The 20,101-nt window shown below is 46.8% G+C and overlaps 1 protein-coding gene across 1 annotated transcript in view; it reads left to right on the top strand.

Moving 5' to 3' along the window:
- The window catches only part of LOC114700446 (retinal-specific phospholipid-transporting ATPase ABCA4), a 140,725-nt gene that overhangs the window by 91,366 nt on the left and 29,258 nt on the right, over nucleotides 1–20,101 (top strand). Inside the window, exons 25-36 of the mRNA XM_028880067.2 lie at nucleotides 3,066–3,271; nucleotides 3,622–3,670; nucleotides 5,619–5,881; nucleotides 7,314–7,438; nucleotides 7,898–7,996; nucleotides 8,771–8,957; nucleotides 12,585–12,679; nucleotides 14,108–14,140; nucleotides 16,723–16,828; nucleotides 16,958–17,032; nucleotides 17,308–17,477; nucleotides 18,795–18,972. Coding sequence (XP_028735900.1) covers nucleotides 3,066–3,271; nucleotides 3,622–3,670; nucleotides 5,619–5,881; nucleotides 7,314–7,438; nucleotides 7,898–7,996; nucleotides 8,771–8,957; nucleotides 12,585–12,679; nucleotides 14,108–14,140; nucleotides 16,723–16,828; nucleotides 16,958–17,032; nucleotides 17,308–17,477; nucleotides 18,795–18,972 — 1,586 coding nt within the window. The remainder of the gene's footprint in view (nucleotides 1–3,065; nucleotides 3,272–3,621; nucleotides 3,671–5,618; nucleotides 5,882–7,313; nucleotides 7,439–7,897; nucleotides 7,997–8,770; nucleotides 8,958–12,584; nucleotides 12,680–14,107; nucleotides 14,141–16,722; nucleotides 16,829–16,957; nucleotides 17,033–17,307; nucleotides 17,478–18,794; nucleotides 18,973–20,101) is intronic.

The raw sequence follows: 20,101 nt of genomic DNA, 5'->3' as shown, positions 1-20,101 counted from the left end.
AAACTAGAGTGACAGACAGCTGTGAGCCAGCAGGTGGGTGCCAGGAACTGAACCCAGGGCCCGTCAGAGCCATGAGTGCTCTTAATATGCCCAGCCATCTCTCAATCCCTGCATGTCTCTTACAGGGAGATTTTGGAGAATCTGAGCTTGTCGGTGGAGAGGATGCATGACATCTTTGTGCAATGCACACATTTCCTAGTGCTACCCAAGTTCTCAGTGAGCCTCCCTTTAATTTAAGGGTATATTATCTCTCAGAGGCCTCTCCCTGTCACCAGAGAGATGCAGTAAATAAGCTCACTGTACATGCAACTGTTCACCCATCAGATTCAAGCTCAGGATCCCAAGAGCTTGCTAGAACCCTTTCCATTCTCAATACTGCCCATCTCCGGGCCTCTCATGAGGGTGACTTTGCAAGTGGAATGCCACATCCCCTAAGATCCTATGTCAAAGCAAAAATAAACTTAGGTACTGACCCTGCTTTCTGAACAGAGGAAAGTGTGTGCTTATCAAAGACAAAGTTTCCTATTTAACTCCACCACCCCCCACCCCCACCTCCGGCCCAAACCTGAAGAATCTACTAAGTGAAATTTGGTGGAACATTGATGTGCTATGCTCAAAACCTGGTGGGGTCGGTGTGGGGGTGTGGAGGAAGCCAGATGCATTCGCACAAGCCTTCAATCCCAGCCGAGGCAGATGTAGGCAGATCTCTGTGAGTTCTAGGCCAGCCTGATCTAAATAGGGAGTTTAGGCCATCCTGGATGACAGAGTGAGACCCTGTCTCACATAACAACCACCTGAGAGGAAATTCTTGGAGTCGCGTCGCCAGTATTGACGCCCCCTGCCGGCAGAATCGGTGCTGAGCAGAAAGCATGTCTTCGGAACCGTCTCTGGGGCTCATGCTTTGCTCATCTCGCTGTGGGCGTCTCTGGTGTTGCTGAAAACTTCTCCTTGGAATCTTGGTCAAGACATTGATATTTTCTTTAAACAAATCAACACTGATGTGTTTCACCGTATAGTCCATCAAGATGGAGTTGGAATGTGTCTGTGGCCGGCATGATTTTTAAAGTATGGCTTTATTTCTAGGAAAAGACTTCCTTGGTGTAGCATGGGCGTGTTGAGATGGTAGTTAAGTATGATAGGCGGTGATGCCCCCCATTAGGGAGGAGAGATTCCCTTAATCCCCAGTTCCCCCCTTGGCTGGCTTTTCACACACACACACACACACACACACACACACACACACACACACACCCCTCCCCCCAGATGGACCCTCCTGAGAGGCTGACACACATCTAAGACAGAATCCCTGGGAATCCAGTGACTGTGTCTCACTTCCTTCCTCAGAGAACAATGAGTATGACCTCCACAAGCTGCTGGGGCAGAGCTATTTCCTCTAGTAAAGAACTCCCCGGTCCCAGTATGAGATCATCCAGGACTGAAGACAATCACACAGTGTGCAGGTGTGACACACACACGCCTCTCATTCTAGCTAAGCACAGGGTCTTAATGGGGAGCTACGAAATATTCCAACCACGTCGTTTTTGAAAGAAAGGCGAGACGCTCCTAGGCGATGCCGACCCTTTAAGAGAACTGGCCTGAACATTAATGCTCACTGGGATTAGAGCATCTCGTACATATAATCCCAGCACTCAGGAGGCTACTGAAGGATTGTGAGTGCAAGGCCAGTCTGAACCAGTCTGAATTACAAAGCAAGACTTTCTTTTTTTTTTTTAAGTTAGGCTTTCAATTCCAATGTAATACATGCTTGTCCATAAAATCCAGTTCTGGCTGTTCAAAGTTATCACGCTGCCATGCTTCCCACCCACTCCCCATGCCATCCTCCTCCTCTCCAGGGCCTATCAACCTCCTGCCGACGCTGGTTAATGAACTTTGTTCTGTTTGCGAGGACAGGTACAACCCCAGGGAAAATGGTGTGGCTCTCTAAGAAGTAAACAGGCAGTTTAGGAAGGGGGCCAGTCTCCTCTCTAGTGTCTTGGATAAGTCACCTACAGCTTGTTTGGGCCAGAGCAGGAAGAAGAAACCAACTCTGACTTAACCCCTAAGTTCCCAATGAATGAGGATAAGCAACAAAGCCGATGAACGTTCTTCCCTGGGCTGATGTTCAGGAATGCAACGGCAGCTAAGTGCCAGCTTTGCGAGGTGCCACCTTTGCACCGGGCACCACTCCAAGCACTGTGGTTACGTTAACTCCCCACACACACAAACAGTCGTGAAGTGGGCACAGTCATTTCCCCCTTTCACAGATGAGGGACTCGGGAAGGACTCGCGCATCATAGCATTCCTTGAGGCCATACACGTGTGACTGGACAATGGAAGAAATGCCCTCCGTCAGGTCGTACAGCTAGCCACCTGGAGAACTCTTGTCCTAGAGTCAACTAAGCTAAAAATAGACTTGCTGAGCTTCAAGTCTACAAGAAATGATGTGACGCCAGGAGCCAAGAGTGTGGTTCATGCCTCTAATCCCAGCACTCAGGAAGGCCAGCCAGTACCACACCAATATACAGGCTAAGCTGGGCTTCAGGGAGAAAGCCCGTCTCAGCAAACACACACACACACACACACACACACACACACACACACACACACACACCACCACCACCACCACCACCACCACCACCACCACCACCACCACCACCAAGGGTGCATACAGATTGGTTTTTCAAGACGGGGTTGCTCTGTGCAGTCCAGGCTGTCCTCGAACTCACAGAGATCTGTCTGCCTCTGCCTCCCGAGTGCTGTTAAAGGTGTGTGCCACTGTCACTGGGATACGATGGTATCTTTATAAACACCTCTATTCCATCACTTGAGGATAGAAAGAGCAGGATCAGGAGTTCAAGATCAGGTTTAATTATATAAAGGGTTTGAGGCCAGCCTGGGCTACATGAGACCCTGTTTCAACACACACATGCATGAGAGAGAAGTGGGGAAGGGGAAGGAGAGAGGCAGGGGGGTGGAATCGACTAGGAGGCCCAGGCAACCTCACAGCCTTCCAGGGTGTGGAACAGGCTGAGTAGCATTGGTGGCAACCCTTTTTCTTGTCTTAGGGAATGTGAAGGAGCTGATGGATTTGGTGTACCACCATGTTCCAGAGGCAAAGCTGGTGGAATGCATCGGTCAGGAACTTATCTTCCTCCTTCCAAACAAGAATTTCAAGCAGAGAGCATATGCCAGCCTTTTCCGAGAGCTGGAGGAGACGCTGACTGACCTGGGGCTCAGCAGCTTTGGAATTTCAGACACTCCCCTGGAAGAGGTAAGGCAGAGGTTGCAGCTGGTCTCTGTCTAGAGCCAGAAGAGGCGGCTCTTGCAAAAATCTAACATGAAAGCAAAGTCTTACAAAAGCAAAGGGCCGATATTCCCCCACCCAGTGCAGCGGCTCTCTCCGTCTTTAGCTGGCGTCCTCCTGCCTCAGTCCACATGCATACATACTTTCTGCAGCTGTGGTCCCCGTGTACTCACACCTTTTCATTTATAGACTATGTTCTTAGATAGTTAGAATGCATTTCTTCCCATGGTGAACAGTGCCCGACAAAATGGAACTAGGTTTAGATTTTCCCGGAAGCAGGAATGCCTGAATCAAATTCTCTCTTCATGTCTCAACAGATTTTTCTGAAGGTCACGGAGGACTCTGATTCCGGCTCCATGTTTGCAGGTATGGTGCTGGACCCTGTGGCCTGTTCTGTTTCTCCAGATTTGATCTTGAAACATCTACAGGGAAAGTAACAAAGCAGCCATCCACTCCTTCCTAGTGCCAGAGCCCCAAGTAACGCACTTTGTGTCTTCATGGCAGCGGGGTGACAGGAAACTGAATTTGGCTGGGTGGGGACATTCTGGATGAATCCAGATTCTTATCAATGTCTATGGGTAGATTTCCTCCCCAAACTTCACCTCCTACACCTCTGCTCTCTTTTTTCTTCCCTATCACCATCTCCTCTCTTCTCTACCAGGCTTCTGGTCCATTCTTGCCTGCATGAGTGATAGCTAGCAGAGAGTCCTTAGAGATAATGATGACAGTTAATATAACCCAGATGCCAGCCACAGTCTCCCGGCCCCTTTGAGATCAAGATAAAAGCACTCTTAAGCTCTCAGGTAGAAACCTATGGACTTTGAAATGGTGGGGATTGAAATTCCTGTGAGATCTGGCCTTCTCTCTTCTGTGTTAGCCTGGGTCCTTCGCTTAGTTCCTCACAGCCACACAAAGCATGAGGAGTGTTGTATACTTCCTGCAGAGGGAACAGAAGTATCAGAAAGGCAACGTCTCCATAGCACAAATCACTTCTGATAGAGCAAGAGGCATGTTCCCACTCGGCTGAAATAGACCCAACGGGCCCTCTCTCCTGCTCAGGGGCAAAGATGGGCAGTGGTTCTCTCTTGCTGTCTCGGGCCACTGGTCCCCTCCTCCTACCCAGTGTGGCACATTGTAATGTCTTCCTATGCAATGTTTCCTTCCTACAGAATTTCTGCTACTGCTCCCACCTTCTAAGATATAATGTGTGTCCCATCCAGCTTCTAAGTCACCAAGCATGGATCAGCCATGCCTAGATTTACCAATGGCCATATTACCAGCCTGTATGCATTCCAGCTTACCCATATAGGTCAGGTGGCAGACTGTTGAGGCGGTCAACCTTGCAGAGGGGGAAGGGATGAGTCCTCTGTGGAAGGTAGGAGCAGCTCACCATGGGGCCCAGGTTCTCTTTAAGTTCATTGCAGAAAGCAATTGAATTCTCTCAGTTCTTTCAAAGCCAAAGATTCACATTAACCAAGACAAGAATGAAAATATTTTAAAGTATACCACAACTTGTGCTAGATTTAAAACTTAGTGACTTTTACCTGGACAAAATGCTCCTTTTTTAATAGTTAGCCTGTCAGAATAATAAAGTCAGATGTTGAAGATTGGTCGGCATGGCCATAGAGGTGGGTATTTCAGAATCAGTAGACAGTAGGTATTCAGAGTTTAGCCATAGAGTGCAGTAGACAAACATCAAACCCTAGCTCCATCATTTGATACCTAAATGGCTTTGGGCAAGGTACTAAGCCTCTTCATACCTCAGTTTCCCCATGAGGAAAAGGAGAATAATAATAGCATATACTTTTTAAAATCATTGAGAGAATTCCATAAATACAGGCCAAGTTTTTATGAGCATGTGATGTGTGATCAAGATTTGACAAGACCCTCATGGTAACACTTACAAATCCTCTCACTTCAAACTTGCATGGTTCTTTACACTTGACAAAGCACCTGATACCATTGTGTTACTTGACATCATGATAATCTCATGAGGCCGATAGATAGGACAGAGACCTGGGAAACTCGAGTTCACTGAGGCTGGATGAGGTGCCTAAAGCCACACAGACTGATGGATCTTATTCTCCGAACTTTGAGCTTTCAGTCCACATTCTCATCTCCTCCCACAGGACTGGTGGCTAAGTACAGACGGGTTAGAGTGAGACCTTGCCCCCCCCAACAACAACTACAGAAAGATTGTTAGTCTCCATGCCCTATGGTTCTCCAAATGAAGAGTAACTGATGTTGTAAGGAAAATGTATATCATAATCTCTTATGTTGGCATTTTTCAAATTATTGATGCAATATCCCTTAGGTGGCACGCAGCAGAACAGAGAGCATGTCAGTCTCCGGCATCCTTGTTCTGCTCCCAGCGAGAAGGTCAGGCAGCCCGCCCAGGGCTCCCACACCTGCTCCGTAGGACAAGTGGATCCTCCCAAGGGCCAACCTTCCCCAGAGCCAGAGGAACCCAGCGCCCCGTTCAACACAGGCGCTAGGCTGATTCTTCAACACGTGCAGGCGCTGCTGGTCAAGCGATTTCACCATGCTGTCCGCAGCCACAAGGACTTTCTGGCTCAGGTACCACTGTGGCCAGCGTGGGCTTGACTCGTTTCTCCCCCTCGGGTCTAGGGTCTGTCTTCTCAGGAGCATCTGTGCGGATGAGCTCAACCTCTACCCAGAACACTTTGGTTCCCATCACCTCTACCTCCTCCTTGTCAAACCTTTATTTTGATTGTGGGTTTTGCAAATCTTCTTGAAAGGCTTGGGCCTCATTTAGAGTAAAAAAAAAAATAGGATAGTCAATATTGTTTCTATTTTCATAATGAAAGGTAAAGTTATACGTTTAATTCATTTTTCTAATGACCCAAAGATCAAGACCATTGTCCTATTTTGAGACAGGGTATCATGTCCTCCAGGCTGGCCTCAAACTCGATGTATAGCTAAGAATGACCTGGAACTTCTGGTCCTCCTACCTCTACCTCTCGAGTGTTGGGATTGAAGGCATGTGCCATTAAACTCAATACTATACAATGCTACAGATTGAACTCAGGGCTTCCTGCATGCTGGGCAAACACTCTACACCATCTCAGCCATATGTACAGCCCTGTTTCTATGTTTTTCATTTAAAAAAATGTAAGTTGAGCTGTAGCTAGAGTTTTCCTGCCTTGCCCACAGTCAGGACAAATCTCTGTCACCCGCCAGTCCCACAGCCGCTCAGACCCAACCAAGTAAACACAGAGACTTATATTGCTTATAAACTGTATGGCCGTGGCAGGCTTCTTGCTAACTGTTCTTATAGCTTAAATTAATCCATTTCCATAAATCTATACCTTGCCACATGGCTTGTGGCTTACCGGCGTTTTCACATGCTGCTGGTCATGGCGGTGACTGCAGTGTCTCTCTGCCTCAGCCTTCTGCTTCCCAGAATTCTCCTCTCTCCTTGTCCCACCTACTTCCTGCCTGGCCACTGGCCAATCAGTGTTTTATTTATTGACCAATCAGAACAATTTGACATACAGACCATCCCACAGCATTGAGCTGGGTGGTGGTGGTGCATACCTTTAATCCCAGCACTCGGGAGGCAGAGCCAGGAGGGTCTTTGTGAGTTCGAGGCCAGCCTGGTCTACAGAGCGAGATCCAGGAAAGGCACAAAGCTACACAGAGAAACCCTGTCTCAAAAAGCAAAAAAAAAAAAAAAAAGTAAGTTGTTCTTTAAACTTCCCTTGAGGCTCTGGCTGAGCATGGCATACACTCAGATTCTTAATGAGTGCCGGAACATTCCGTTTCTTTCTACATGTATTACCTTTTACACTTGCCTGTAATGTTCCCCTAGATGCCTGCCCTTCCCAACCAGCATCTGAATATGAAGTGGAGGACAAATGCTTAAGAGAGTGTGTGTGCTGCACATGTGCATGGTATGGGCACACACGTGTGCAGTGAGTGCCTTCCTGTGCATGTGTGTATCATCTCTCACACTTCAGCCCGTGTCTCCATGGATGTTCTCTTACAGATTGTTCTCCCTGCCACTTTTGTGTTTTTGGCTCTGATGCTTTCCATCATTGTGCCTCCGTTTGGTGAATTTCCAGCTTTAACCCTTCACCCCTGGATGTACGGACATCAATATACCTTCTTCAGGTGTGTGGATTCATCCCCGGGGCACACCAGTATCCTCTGACATGTGATGTTCCTGGACCACATGCTTGCTGGAAGGGTCTTGACCTCCCCACCTCCCTGGAATCATCACTAAGGTAGAAGGAGTCCTGGGATTGTTCTTAGAAGGGAAGCTAACGGAGCAGTCAGTGCTTAGCAGTGTGGTACCCAGTGGAAGGCCCATAGGGAAAGAGGATATGAAGCTTGGGAAGGGGGGTTGAAGTTCCATCTTTTTGAGGCATAGATGATCGACCATCAGACATCTAGGTGTGTATGGTAGGCTACCCCACTTCCAGGAGACCCACAACCATTCTAAGTGAGGGTTCAATGCCTCACGTACACACGTGGCATGGAATTCAGTAAACACTTATATCCGCGTTAGTGGCCATTATCCATTCTGTCCCAGTCCGACTGCCAGGTGAGCATCCCTCTCTCTCTTCCTAGCATGGATGAGCCCAGCAATGAACACCTCGCCGTGCTGGCAGATGTCCTCCTGAACAAGCCAGGCTTTGGCAACCGTTGTCTGAAGAAAGAATGGCTTCCGTAAGTCCTCCCCTAACACAAACAGCTCCCCTAGGGGACCCCAAAGCCAGCCTGGGAGTGTCGGGAAAGACCCCTCAGTCCTGCCCTGTATTATATGGGTCACATCCATGTCTCTAACCAGCACTTACTTACCCAGCTTCTTCTTTAAGCAGAACTTACATCCTAGGAAGCCCCCATCATCGACAGCTCTGTGTCTCAATATAGTAATTTTCTATGTTCTATATTTCTGAATGAAATGAGACCAAGATATTCAATTATACAACTGAAACTCAAATGACATGAATTATTTCTGTGGCCAGCTGTCACTCATTGTTGTAACTCTAGAAAAGAGAGGTGTAGAAGATAGTTGAAATCCGCCAGGAACCTTTATAGTTCAGTGTAGTTACAGCATCCTCTCTCAGCTAATCTTCTCCAAAGCTATTGCTAAAGAGCAAAATGGACACATTTCAGATGCTTCTATTATTTCTTCCATCTCTCAACAGCAAGAGCTGCTAGACAGAAGCAAAGCAAAAAAATCAAAAACCAAAACAAACAAACAAAAGCCCAGAGAGTCCGCCAACTAGGCGGTTATTCCCTAGGCTACACTCTGTCAGGAGCAGGACCCCGGGTTTGATATTCCTCAAGCGGACTCTAGTCCCCAGGAGGGAAATTCCTGGCTCCAAGGCAGAGAAGAGCAGAGGAGGAGCCGGACGGCAATGATTCCTCTTCTTTAGGGATTTAAAACAAAATCAGCAGTGGGGTTGACTGTGGAATATTTTCTCATTTTTCCATGAGGGAGTACCCCTGTGGCAATTCAACCCCCTGGAAGACACCTTCTGTGTCCCCGAACATCACCCACCTGCTGCAGAAGCAGAAATGGACAGCGGCCGATCCCTCTCCATCCTGCATGTGTAGCACCAGAGAGAAGCTCACCATGCTGCCCGAGTGCCCTGAGGGTGCCGGAGGGCTCCCGCCTCCACAGGTACCCGCGTCATTTCTAACAAGTGCACATTAGCCCTACATTTTGATTGATTTTAAATTATTTCCCATGGAGCCAGGCGCATGCCTTTAATCCCAGCACTCGGGAGGCAGAGGCAGGCGGATCTCTGTGAGTTCGAGGCCAGCCTGGGCTACAGAGTGAGTTCCAGGACAGGCTCCAAAGCTACAGAGGAACCCTGTCTCAAAAAAACAAAACAAAAAACAAACAAACAAAAAAAAAAACTATTTCCCATGGTTGATCATTTAGATTTAAAATATTTTTCTCTATTCTAAATAATGCTGTGATGGACATTCAAGTGTTACTATGTTTACATATTGATTAACGGTTTTATTTAAGCTTACTATGGGGGCAGGAGGTGGAGCTCAGTGGTAGACTGTCGAGCATGATGTAAGGCCCTGGATCTGATATTCATTGTAAGGAAGGGAGGAGGGGGTGGGGATGACCTATGTTCCTATGTACTGTGCATTTAACATACATGTACGTACACAGCCTACAACTTATCTTTTGCAAGAGCGGCGTAGATTGTACTTCGAGCAGTGTCTTGTCTAGAGCTGTGTGCTCTATATCACAGCAAGCCCTCCTGGAGGTTTCCGGGAGTGCCTTCAAGGACAGGGGAGCCCCACCTTTTCTCTGGTTAGTAATAGCCTCCCAGGTGACTTGGATGGTCTCTCATTATGTCTCAATGAATGGATGATTCCCAAAGAGTCAGGGCAGTGCAGGGGTTCAGAGGTGGGAGTCAGGAGGCATAGTTTGGTTTCTTGGCCTCTGAGCTGTAGCTAGAGTTTTCCTGCCTGGCCCACAGTCAGGACAAATCTTTGTCACCCGCCAGTCCCACAGCCGCTCAGACCCAACCAAGTAAATACAGAGACTTATTTTGCTTACAAACTGTATGGCCATGGCAGGCTTCTTGCTAACTGTTCTTATAGCTTAAATTAATCCATTTCCACAAATCTATACCTTGCCACCTGGCTGGTGGCTTACCGGCATCTTTTCATGCTGCTTGTCATGGCGGTGGCTGGCAGTGTCTCCTTCCACCTTCCTATTCTTTTCTCCTCTCTGTTAGTCCCGCCTATACTTCCTGCCTAGCCACTGGCCAATCAGTGTTTTATTTATTGACCAATCAGAGTAATTTGACATGCAGACCATCCTACAGCACTGAGCCTTCCTCATTTTCTCTCCTGGAGGGTGAGGGGAACTACATACACTTAGTTCATAGCATTATGAGGATTCAGAGAAATAGTGTGGGCAATAAACTATTTAGGGTTAGAGTCAGCTCAAGTAATGGCAACCCTAACCTAACAGCGGCTGAGATGAGATACAGCTTGCCTCTCGCGTGCAAAAGTTAACACGGGCGGTCTGCGATGTTCTTGTCTGTTGTTCCTCTGACTGGCACAGGCCTCCGACTCTCCAGCCAGAGTGGTGGAAAGTATTTTGTTAGGCAGTGGAGTAGAAAGGGTGAAGAAAAAGATACAGCAAATGTTTTAAGTGTGTGCAGGAAGACTTCTAGAAGCTACTGCATAGCCCTTCCACTGAAGGGTCGCTGGACGGGACCCAGCATCGGGAGAGACCAGTGACTGCCACTTTAAGTGTGCACAGCCCGTGCCCATGGGAAAAGTCATCACAAGAGCACCAGGAAGAAGACATAATGGGACAACTATTGCTATTACAATGGGATGACTATCACATCTATCACGGCTGCTGGCTCATAACTGGTCCTGTGCCAATCTTTTTCTTTTTTCTTTTCTTTTCTTTCTTTCTTTTTTTTTTTTTTTAATTCTAAGGCATATGCCTTTATGTTTCTCAAGCAATATATTCTCTCCTTGGGTGACTTCTAAACTGCTACATTGCAGGTATCCCTGACTGCCTAGGATTTGGGCTGGGAGAAAAAAAAGTCAAGCCTTGCTACACAGGAGTTTATTTCCTAAATGAATGATAGGCTGCCTGTCTAACTTAGACACTTCAGTGTAGCATTGGTCCTTGGTCCTTAGAGTGAAGTTCAATGTCTTAGAAGAGTCACAGCTGGTCTGCAGCTGTATTTTACCCCTGAGTCTCCTCATTTACACTCATATCTCCTTGGGAGCAGAACTGAATGTCACACACCTATGTAACCACCCCCTCACACACACACAAGTACATGCATTTACATTCACTCCCCCTCACTTAGCACCTTCCCATTCATCCAGAAATAAGAGCAGAAGGAGGGCCCTGGTTCAGAGGTGGCAAATGGAAAGTAGGGTAGCAGTATCCTGTAGTCATGGCAGCAGATGCTGTGATCTGTAGCATCCCTTCCGGCTCTAACATTCCTTCAATAGTGGTGGGTCTTGATATGGATGCGCCCCATCTCTGACATCATCTCTACACAGAGATAAAATGTAGGAATGTTGTAGTTGACAAAAGTTTTAGAAAACGTTTGTCACAACCTGCCCCACACACCAGGATTGTCGCTGCCTCCTACCAGGGTTGTCTGGTTAGGTACTGTGGTCAGTTGAGGAACAGGTAATAGACAGCGGGAGAGTCAGACGCAGGTGATCTTAGGCCAACCACACGCAAGCTAGCCAACTTCTCTTAACCTCTCTTTCTCGGTAAAGCTCTCTCTTGTGAGAGCAACAGGGGTGGGATCGCATACACAGAGCATTTGCCACAGTCCCAGTCACACGGCATTCAGGGGCTGCTACTTCACCTGCAGAGAAGGTGAACTAAAGGAGAGATCAAATGGGGAAAGGGAAGGATCTGGAAAACAAATGCATTTTGATGGTGGTTTAATGCCACCTTGAATCCTGTCAGCCAATTCTGCGTGGCAATCTAGACAGAGTGAACACTTTTGCCCAAGGTTCCTGACTGACCTATGACATTGACTAATCCAAGAAACTCAACATTGGGTGATACTGCCACCTGGTGGCCAAAATCGAGCACTTTGGAATTCCTCCAAATGTCTTGTTTACCTTCCACTCCTAGATATGTTTTGAAAGTGATTTGTAAAATATACAGTGCTATTCAAATGATTTCATTTGCATTCCAAATATATTGCCCGATATCTGGGTACTGGGGACGTGAAAGCCAAAAAGTCAGAGAAGGCCTCCGCTTTCACAGAGATGACAGCGTGCACGGGACAGGGTAGAGGAAGTGAGCAGATAGATTCAGGCAAAGGCGTGTTTCATGTGAGATGAGCACTGTGAGGGTACATGAGGTGACGGACAGACGGACGCTTTCTGTCTTTAAAACTCAATCTGACAGTGGGTGGAGAGCAGAATGTGGAGGCCCAAGGCGGAGTCATGGAAACAGTACGGAGGTTTCTGAAGAGGTGTAGGCAAGGACTGGTGTAGGCAAGGACTAGGTGGTGGCTTAAACTGGGGTGACCAGATCAGACTGGGGAGACAGGTATGCTGGAGACGGACTTTGCAGTTAAGCTCTCTGTCACTGGATGGCGTGAGAAAGAGGAGGGAGGAATCAGCAATGGCTCCACATCACTGATGTAGGAACCGAAAAGATGTCAGGGTCGTGGTGAAGTTTCCCAGCGTCTGAGACCGTAATAAACTTTGGAGAGGAACAGCAGTTTCGCAGACTCTAATGTCTCAGTCCCCAAATCTTGACGGTGTCTCTTCGCCCCAGAGGACACAGCGCAGCACTGAAGTCCTGCAAGACCTCACGAACAGGAACATCTCCGACTACTTGGTAAAGACGTACCCTGCGCTCATCCGCAGCAGGTAGGCGACCCTGTCACCCTTGGAATCCCGGCTGCCTGGTGACGGTATCAACCACGGCAGAAAGTCACTTTCCTGCTGTGAACCCGTGAGGGCGGCCGCAGAATGTGAGGGCCACATCTAGCAGAAGTAACTGGGGTATATGAACCCCGGGGACAACTGGGGGTTCATTTTCTTTTGCTTGGTCCATGTCTAAGAAAAGCAGTCAAAGTTTACCCCAGGCACTGATGCACGTGTCATGAAAATGTGTTCAGTAACGAAGCCTTACCTCTTACGGAGTTAAGGAAGAGAGGAGAGGCCAGGTTGTAGGGGGTGGGGAGAAAATGGGGGGGGTTAAGGAGTAGAAGGAGACGGAGAATGAAAGAGAAACAAAAGGAGACTGAAGGGGAAGGCAGGGGACAGCATCTGGGTACAGCCCAGGTCAGGCACCGGCTGGGGACAACTGTCGTCACACTCATTATTGCCTGCCACCGCCACCCTTGAACACATCCACAGACACTGGAATATCTAGAGCTCTCAGCTCTGTGGCGTCCTTATCAAGCCCGGCTTGGGATGGAAGGCCTGCGGCAGGCAGTCCCCGGTCGGCTTGACAAAAGCCTCCGACCAGAAAGATCCTGAAGGAGGTGTGACCCAGTCTCCATGGGCTCTATGGCTTTCGAACGAAGCATCCTGTCTAGTTTTAACAGTCCTGACAGTTGCCTTCCATAGCAGAGCCCGAGTGAGTAACACATGGACCTAAAGGGCTGGAATTCACTGCAGACAGGGAGACAGCAGCTGGGAGGGCAGGGTCAAGCTAGCCGTGAGAAAAAGAGCACCGTCCGATCCAAAACCAAAAGCAGAGGGTGAGCTTGCTCATTAATTCAATACACAAAGCGCTCTAAACCTGGCTCAATAGCCAATTTGCATTATGGACTTTTTGATTTTTACTGTATGGTTGATGATAATGACATTTCGGGGCCAGCTGGAACTCTAGGGACTAGAACTTCCTCATCATGTTATCTTACCCCCAAATGCCCACAAGTCAGTGCCTTAACTGAATGGGGAGCCGTAAGTCAGAACTCATCCCAAGGATGCAGATGGTTATTAGAATCTCTTATATTCTATAAAAGAAAGAGAGCTTCAAGCTTCACTCCACACTGGCACTGATTGTTGCCATGTTTTCTAGGTCTAGACTGGGTTCACTGGTCCAGCATGAGGCCGGTCTAAAGGGCTAGGCAGACAGTCCAGTGTGCAGGAGGCCATTGGGAGAGCCGGGGTTGGAACATGGTAGTCCTTTGTGTATAGATTCACCTGGGTCTTGAGGCAGGCCAGCTGCCACACTACATTGCTTAGATGTCAGGAAATGTAAGAACCTCCCAACAACTGGAAAGAAAAGCTAACACGATTGCTATCCTTATGGTATTTATTACATGCTTTTATTTTGACTTCCAGCTTAAAGAGCAAATTCTGGGTCAATGAACAAAGGTAAGAAACTATTTGGGGGGCGATTGAAATAAATTATAGATGTGACTGCTAGATCATTAAATTGGTTGCTGCTGGGGGAAAAGATAGTATGATTTCACGTACTATGCAGCAGTCTCACTATTTTTTTTAGCATTAAACGAGTTAGGGCAGGGCTGGCTGAGCCTGGGCGATCAGCCCTTGGAGGGAACCTAGGAAATTCAATTCAGTAGGTGGCACTCTTTCCTCAGGGTCAGTCTTACAGTGATGACCTGAGAAGCTTCCAAAACACAGTGTCATAGGAAGTCCTGCCTCTCAAGTGAAGCAGATGCCAAACACTGAGTCCAACGGACATGGGGGGCGTATTGTAAATCTCTATCATCCCGGACTCTTGTTTTTTTTAAAAAAAAAAGAAAAAATGGCGCATGAGTGGGGGTGGGGCATCGTTTCTCTCAAAGACTGCTTCCGGCTGAATAGTGGGCATTGGTTGGCTCTTGGGGGAAATGGGGAGGGTAGCTTGTGAAGTCCTGGGATGATGGTGGGGGTCCTGGAATGAAGTTCTGTCATCCCCTTGTTCTGCATCTGTCCATCCTTCATGGTATGGCTAGGAACCTTTTGTCTGACAAGATGCTGGTGACATAGAAAAAGCTTAGAGAAAAAAAGAATCATTATTATTTTATTTTTGGGGTTGACATTTATTTAAGGTAGATCTGGCCTGCCCAGATGGAGACATGTGACATTTATCTCAGGTAGATCTGGCCTTAGTACTCTGCTTAATTTTTACCTGAGACAAGCCTTATTAGAGGTAGTTTATTTAAGGCACCTGTTTCCTTTATTAGTTTAGCATTTAGGAAATGCAGGTGGTAAGTTACTGAGTATTGTCCTGGAACTTACTCTTTAGACTAGGCTGGTCTTGAACTCACAGAGATCCCCCTGCCTCTGCCTCTCAAGTGCTGGGATTAAAGACATGTTCCACCATGCCTGGAAAGACACTATTTTTATAATGATTAGAATCTTAGATTGTAAGTGTAGATGTTCCCTGGCTTGTTCCATTTAAATTTCATGGGAACTGACCCAGCTCCAGCATCCACCCTGTTCTTAGGGCATCCTGGAGATTGTCTAAGCTACTCAGCATCTTTTGTACTTCTGTATGTATTTTGGTGTATGTTTGGTTCAAAACACGCAAACCTGAAGATATCATAGCATCTGACTTCAGACTTCAGAGTCTATATACTGGTTCAAAGATATGTATATACATATACACAAATGCGTGTAATGATTAATGAAAAAAGAGGCCATGGATTTGAGAAAAAGGAGGACATATGGGAGGTTTTGGAGGGAGGAAAGGGAAGAAGAAAATAGTGTCATTATAGTATAATCTCAAAAATAAAAGAAATTAAAATATAGACACATAGGCCAATGGAGTCAAATAGAGGACTCACACATAAACCCTCACAGTTGCAGCCATCTGGTCCTTGACAAAAAGCTCCTCTCTGTAATACGTGGTGCTGGAGTAACTAGTCATCCACATGTAGACAGCTGAAACTAGATTCCCCCTTCTTACTCTGTACAACATTGATTCAAAACGGATCAGAGATCTTAAGGGAAGTCCTGAAACTTTGTACCTACTAAAGGGAAACTACTTCAAGATATAAGCACAGGTGCAGGGCTGCTGCCCGCTCAGGAAGTAAGAGCAGAGTGAAGGCTTCAGTAAACAAGGACAGCAGTCACCAAAGGAAAGAGGGAGCCTCCAGAGTGGAAGAAAATCTTTATCAGCTATTCATTCAACCAGGGACTAATATCCACAATACATAAAGAACTCATAAAGTTAAATACCAAAAGAACAAATAAACTAATAAGTGAATAAACAAAGTCAACAGATCTTTCCTAAAAGAAATACAAGTGGCCAGTAAATACATGAAGGATGCTCAACATCTTTAGCTACCAGGGAAACACAAATCAAAAGTACACTGAAATTCCATCCCTCCCCATCAGAATGACTGTCACAAGGGAGATAGATGACAGCAAGTGCCGTTGAGGATACAGAAGGAAAGGAACCCTCTGCACTGTATGTGGGCATGAACCCTCAGCCACTATGGAAATCAGTACTGAGGTTCCTCCAAAAACTGAAAGTCGAGCTATGCTCGGTCTGTACCACTCCTGACATGTTTCCAAAGGAGTGCAAGTTAACACAGCACAGAGATGGTGCACATCTACGTTTACTGCAGCATTGTTTACAACAGCCGAGCTAGGGCATCCACCTAGAGGCCCATCAGAGGAAATGTGATGTGCGGGTTTATATGCGCCATCAAGAAGAATGAAGTCATCCTTCTCAGAAAAAGGCATGAAACCAGAGATCAAAATTAGCCAGATTTAGAAAGACAAATATTTACTTTATCCCATATGTGGAATCTAGGGTGTGGGTTTATTAGCTTTTAAATCTAGAGATAGAACTATTTGGAGAATAAAGGTTTGTAAAGTGGGACAGTGTTGCTCGATAGCCCGGACAATTCCCCCCGTATTCACACCCCCCTACAGAAGCTGAGGTCGCCCTGGTGGGCATGAGCGTCATGGCATTGACAGGGGGCTCTCTTGCTGCCTTGCAGATATGGAGGGATTTCCATCGGAGGGACGCTCCCCGCCATCCCCATCACTGGGGATGCACTTGTCGGTTTCTTAAGTGACCTTGGCCAGATGATGAATGTGAGCGGGGTAGGTAAACAGACTGGAGTCTGGGGTCGGATTTTTGACTTGTTTAAATATTAAGAGATGGAAATTATCCTACATACTACAGAAGGAGGGGATACAAGAAGAAACATTTTTTTTGTTATTCTGTTCTAGGGTCCTGTCACCAGAGAGGCCTCTAAAGAAATGTTAGATTTCCTCAAACATCTTGAAACTAAAGACAACATTAAGGTAACTGACCTGAAGCTAAAAATTCCTGTGAGCTCATTATTTGACTGTTTTTTACCTTGCTTAATTAAATTCCATTCCCCCTGCTGAAACCAGGGGAGGAATGCTGGCCAAGTCCCTCCTCCTCCTCCTCCTCCTCCTCCTCCTCCTCCACTCACGGTCATTTTGTTGCTGGTCGCTTTTTGCTTTTTGTTTAAACAGCCTGTTAGTGTCCTCTCTCTGGAGCCTGGGTTGGATGGGTAGCTCAGCCCATCCAGTCAAGCCTCTCTGCCCTCTAGGTATGGTTTAACAACAAGGGTTGGCATGCCCTGGTCAGCTTCCTGAATGTGGCCCACAACGCCATCTTACGGGCCAGTCTGCCTAAGGACAGGGACCCTGAGGAGTATGGAATCACTGTCATCAGCCAGCCCCTGAACCTGACCAAGGAGCAGCTCTCGGAGATCACAGTGTGAGTTGCCACTACCCCAGGCTCTCAGCTTCCTTCCTCCCTTCTTCCCTCTCTGGAAACCAAAGGGAAGTTTTTGTGTTTTGGATTTTTTTTTTTTTTAGTGTTGTGAGGTGCAGGGCTGGGTGGTAACTTTAACCGGGCTCATATGAATGCACCAGCTTCAAATGCTTCCAGTACCAATTTGCTTAGCTGTTCTTGGCCCTCTCCGTTTATTTGGAAAGTAAACTAACCCTTTACACTGTTCCTTTTGGGCCCTCGATAACAAGTTCCTCCCGAATTACACCCCTAACCTCCCTGCCAGTACACAAAGAACCTGCCAGGACCTGGAAGGTTCAGGGAGGCTCCTTCATTTCCCTGGGAGAGTTGTAGATTCTGGGAATTTCCCGCAGATAGCCATGCTTTGGAGCTGTTTGCTTTCCTCAAGATTGGGCCCTTATGTCAGCCCCAGTCAGGAAGGACATTGACGGGTCTTGTGTATGTGACTCTGTTTGCACCATTTGAGGCCTATAGACAGGAGGACTTAGGAGGTCTGGTTTTGTTTTTTAAGTTTTTCAAGACAGGGTTTCTCTGTGTAGCCCTGGCTCTTCTGGAACTTGCCCTGTAGACCAGGCTGGCCTCGAATTAATAGAGATCCACATGCCTCTGCCTCCCAAGTGCCGGGATCAAAGGCGTGTACCACCACTGCCTGGCTAAGAGAAGCATTTTGTGAGTGCAAACTTCTAGGGAAGCTAGCAGAACCTCCTAGCATTCAGTCAGGATTCAGTGTCTACCTACTCCCAAGCCAAATGCCTTCTGCGTGGCCCCAGAGATCAGCTACCATGTTAGGGATAATTAAGAAAAAACAAACAAACATCAGATCAACAGCAAACAGCAATCAGTGTTGGTGGGGGCAGAGAGACATTAGAATGCTGTACATGTAATTACAGACCACAGAATCAATGGTCACATGTAAACTCACATCCCTTGAGTTTACATGTGACCATTTCCCATGACATGTGATTTCAGAGAACAGAAGTCTGTCTGTGCCTGAAGGAAACTCAAAAGTCTTTAGAAAAATTCAGAGCTAAAAATTTGGAATTGCTACAAATGTTCATTTATGTATACCATAATAAATAAGTAGAAGTAAAATAAGAGGAAAGGTTGTCTAGAATGTTCTCATGAATCAAAAAAGCAACCTACAAAAATATCCACTCGATGAAGACAATTCTGTGAGATGATGAGCTTCAAGCGAGGGGTGGGGGTGGATAAGGGCTGCCCAGAGCTTTCTCTGCGCCTTCCCTGGGTTTTTGACGTCCCCGGTCTCCGGTCCTGCTGCAGGTTGACCACCTCGGTGGATGTTGTCCTTGCCATCTGCGTGATTTTCGCCATGTCCTTCGTTCCAGCCAGCTTTGTCCTTTACTTGATTCAGGAGAGGGTGACAAAAGCCAAGCATTTGCAGTTTATCAGCGGTGTGAGCCCCGCCACCTACTGGCTGACCAACTTCCTCTGGGATATTGTGAGTGCCAGGCCATCCCTCGCCTCCAGGGGCCCAGGGTGGGACTGCTGTATGTCTGGGCAGGAGGGCTGAAGGGGCGATGGTCTCATGACTGCTAGCCCTTGACATCTTCTTAAAAAGGCAGTTGGGAACAAACCCTCAGGAAGACCACAGAACACAGTTAATAGCCACTGAGTAGGGATACTTTGTGTCCATCACCAAGAGGGCTCTGATCCACCCCAGGATCTCTATATGCCAGAGATAAGGCTGATCTTTCTATCGGTAGCATGGGTCTGAGCAGGTAATACCAAAAGGACTCTTCATCCATCATCTCCTCCTTAAGTCCTGTCTCAACCTCCCAAAAGAGAAAGTTAGAACTTCCTTGTGATAGGGTTACCAGATAAATATAGGCTAACCACCAACTCTGAATCTCAGGACAAACAATGAACAACTCATAGCATAAATATTTAGTATATCCTGCTTCAATTATTGCATGGTACATATTTATACTAAAAGTTATTGGCTGCCTATCAGAAATTCAAATTTAATTGGGCATTCTATATTTTAATTTGCCAAATCTGGGGACACTGCCCAGAACCTTATTTTACTTCTTCAAAGTAGGTAGGGGCTAGTGAGAGGGCTCAGCAGGTAAAGGTGCTTGCCACACAAGCCTGGTGACCTGAGTTCAATCCCCAGAACCCATGTAAAGGTAGAAAGAGAGAAATGACCCTGGAAAAATGTTCTCTGCCTTCACCACATATGTGATTAAGGCATGGGCACCCATACATGTCTTACACACAAACTCACACAATGATTATTTTAAGTGACCAGATCCCCACTGTATTAGATCAGCTACCATGTTAGGGATAATTAAGAAAAAACAAACAAACATCAGAGCAACAGCAAACAGTAATCAATGTTGGTGGGGGCAGAGAGACATTAGAATGCTGTACATGTAATTACAGGCCACAGAATCAAAAGGAACCGTTGTTAACTGAGTCTAGTTATAATGTGACACCAACTCATCTTTTCTTGGCAACTTGAATAATGAGGTCGTTGAGTCTTTTTGCTTGTTTTTGAAACAGGATCTCACTATGTAGCTCTGGCTGGCTTGGAACTGGATGTGTAGACCAGGTTGGCCTCAAACTTA

The sequence above is a fragment of the Peromyscus leucopus genome, chromosome 6, assembly GCF_004664715.2.
Source record: "Peromyscus leucopus breed LL Stock chromosome 6, UCI_PerLeu_2.1, whole genome shotgun sequence".
Taxonomy (NCBI): domain Eukaryota; kingdom Metazoa; phylum Chordata; class Mammalia; order Rodentia; family Cricetidae; genus Peromyscus; species Peromyscus leucopus.
This window is presented reverse-complemented; position numbering and strand designations above follow the sequence as displayed.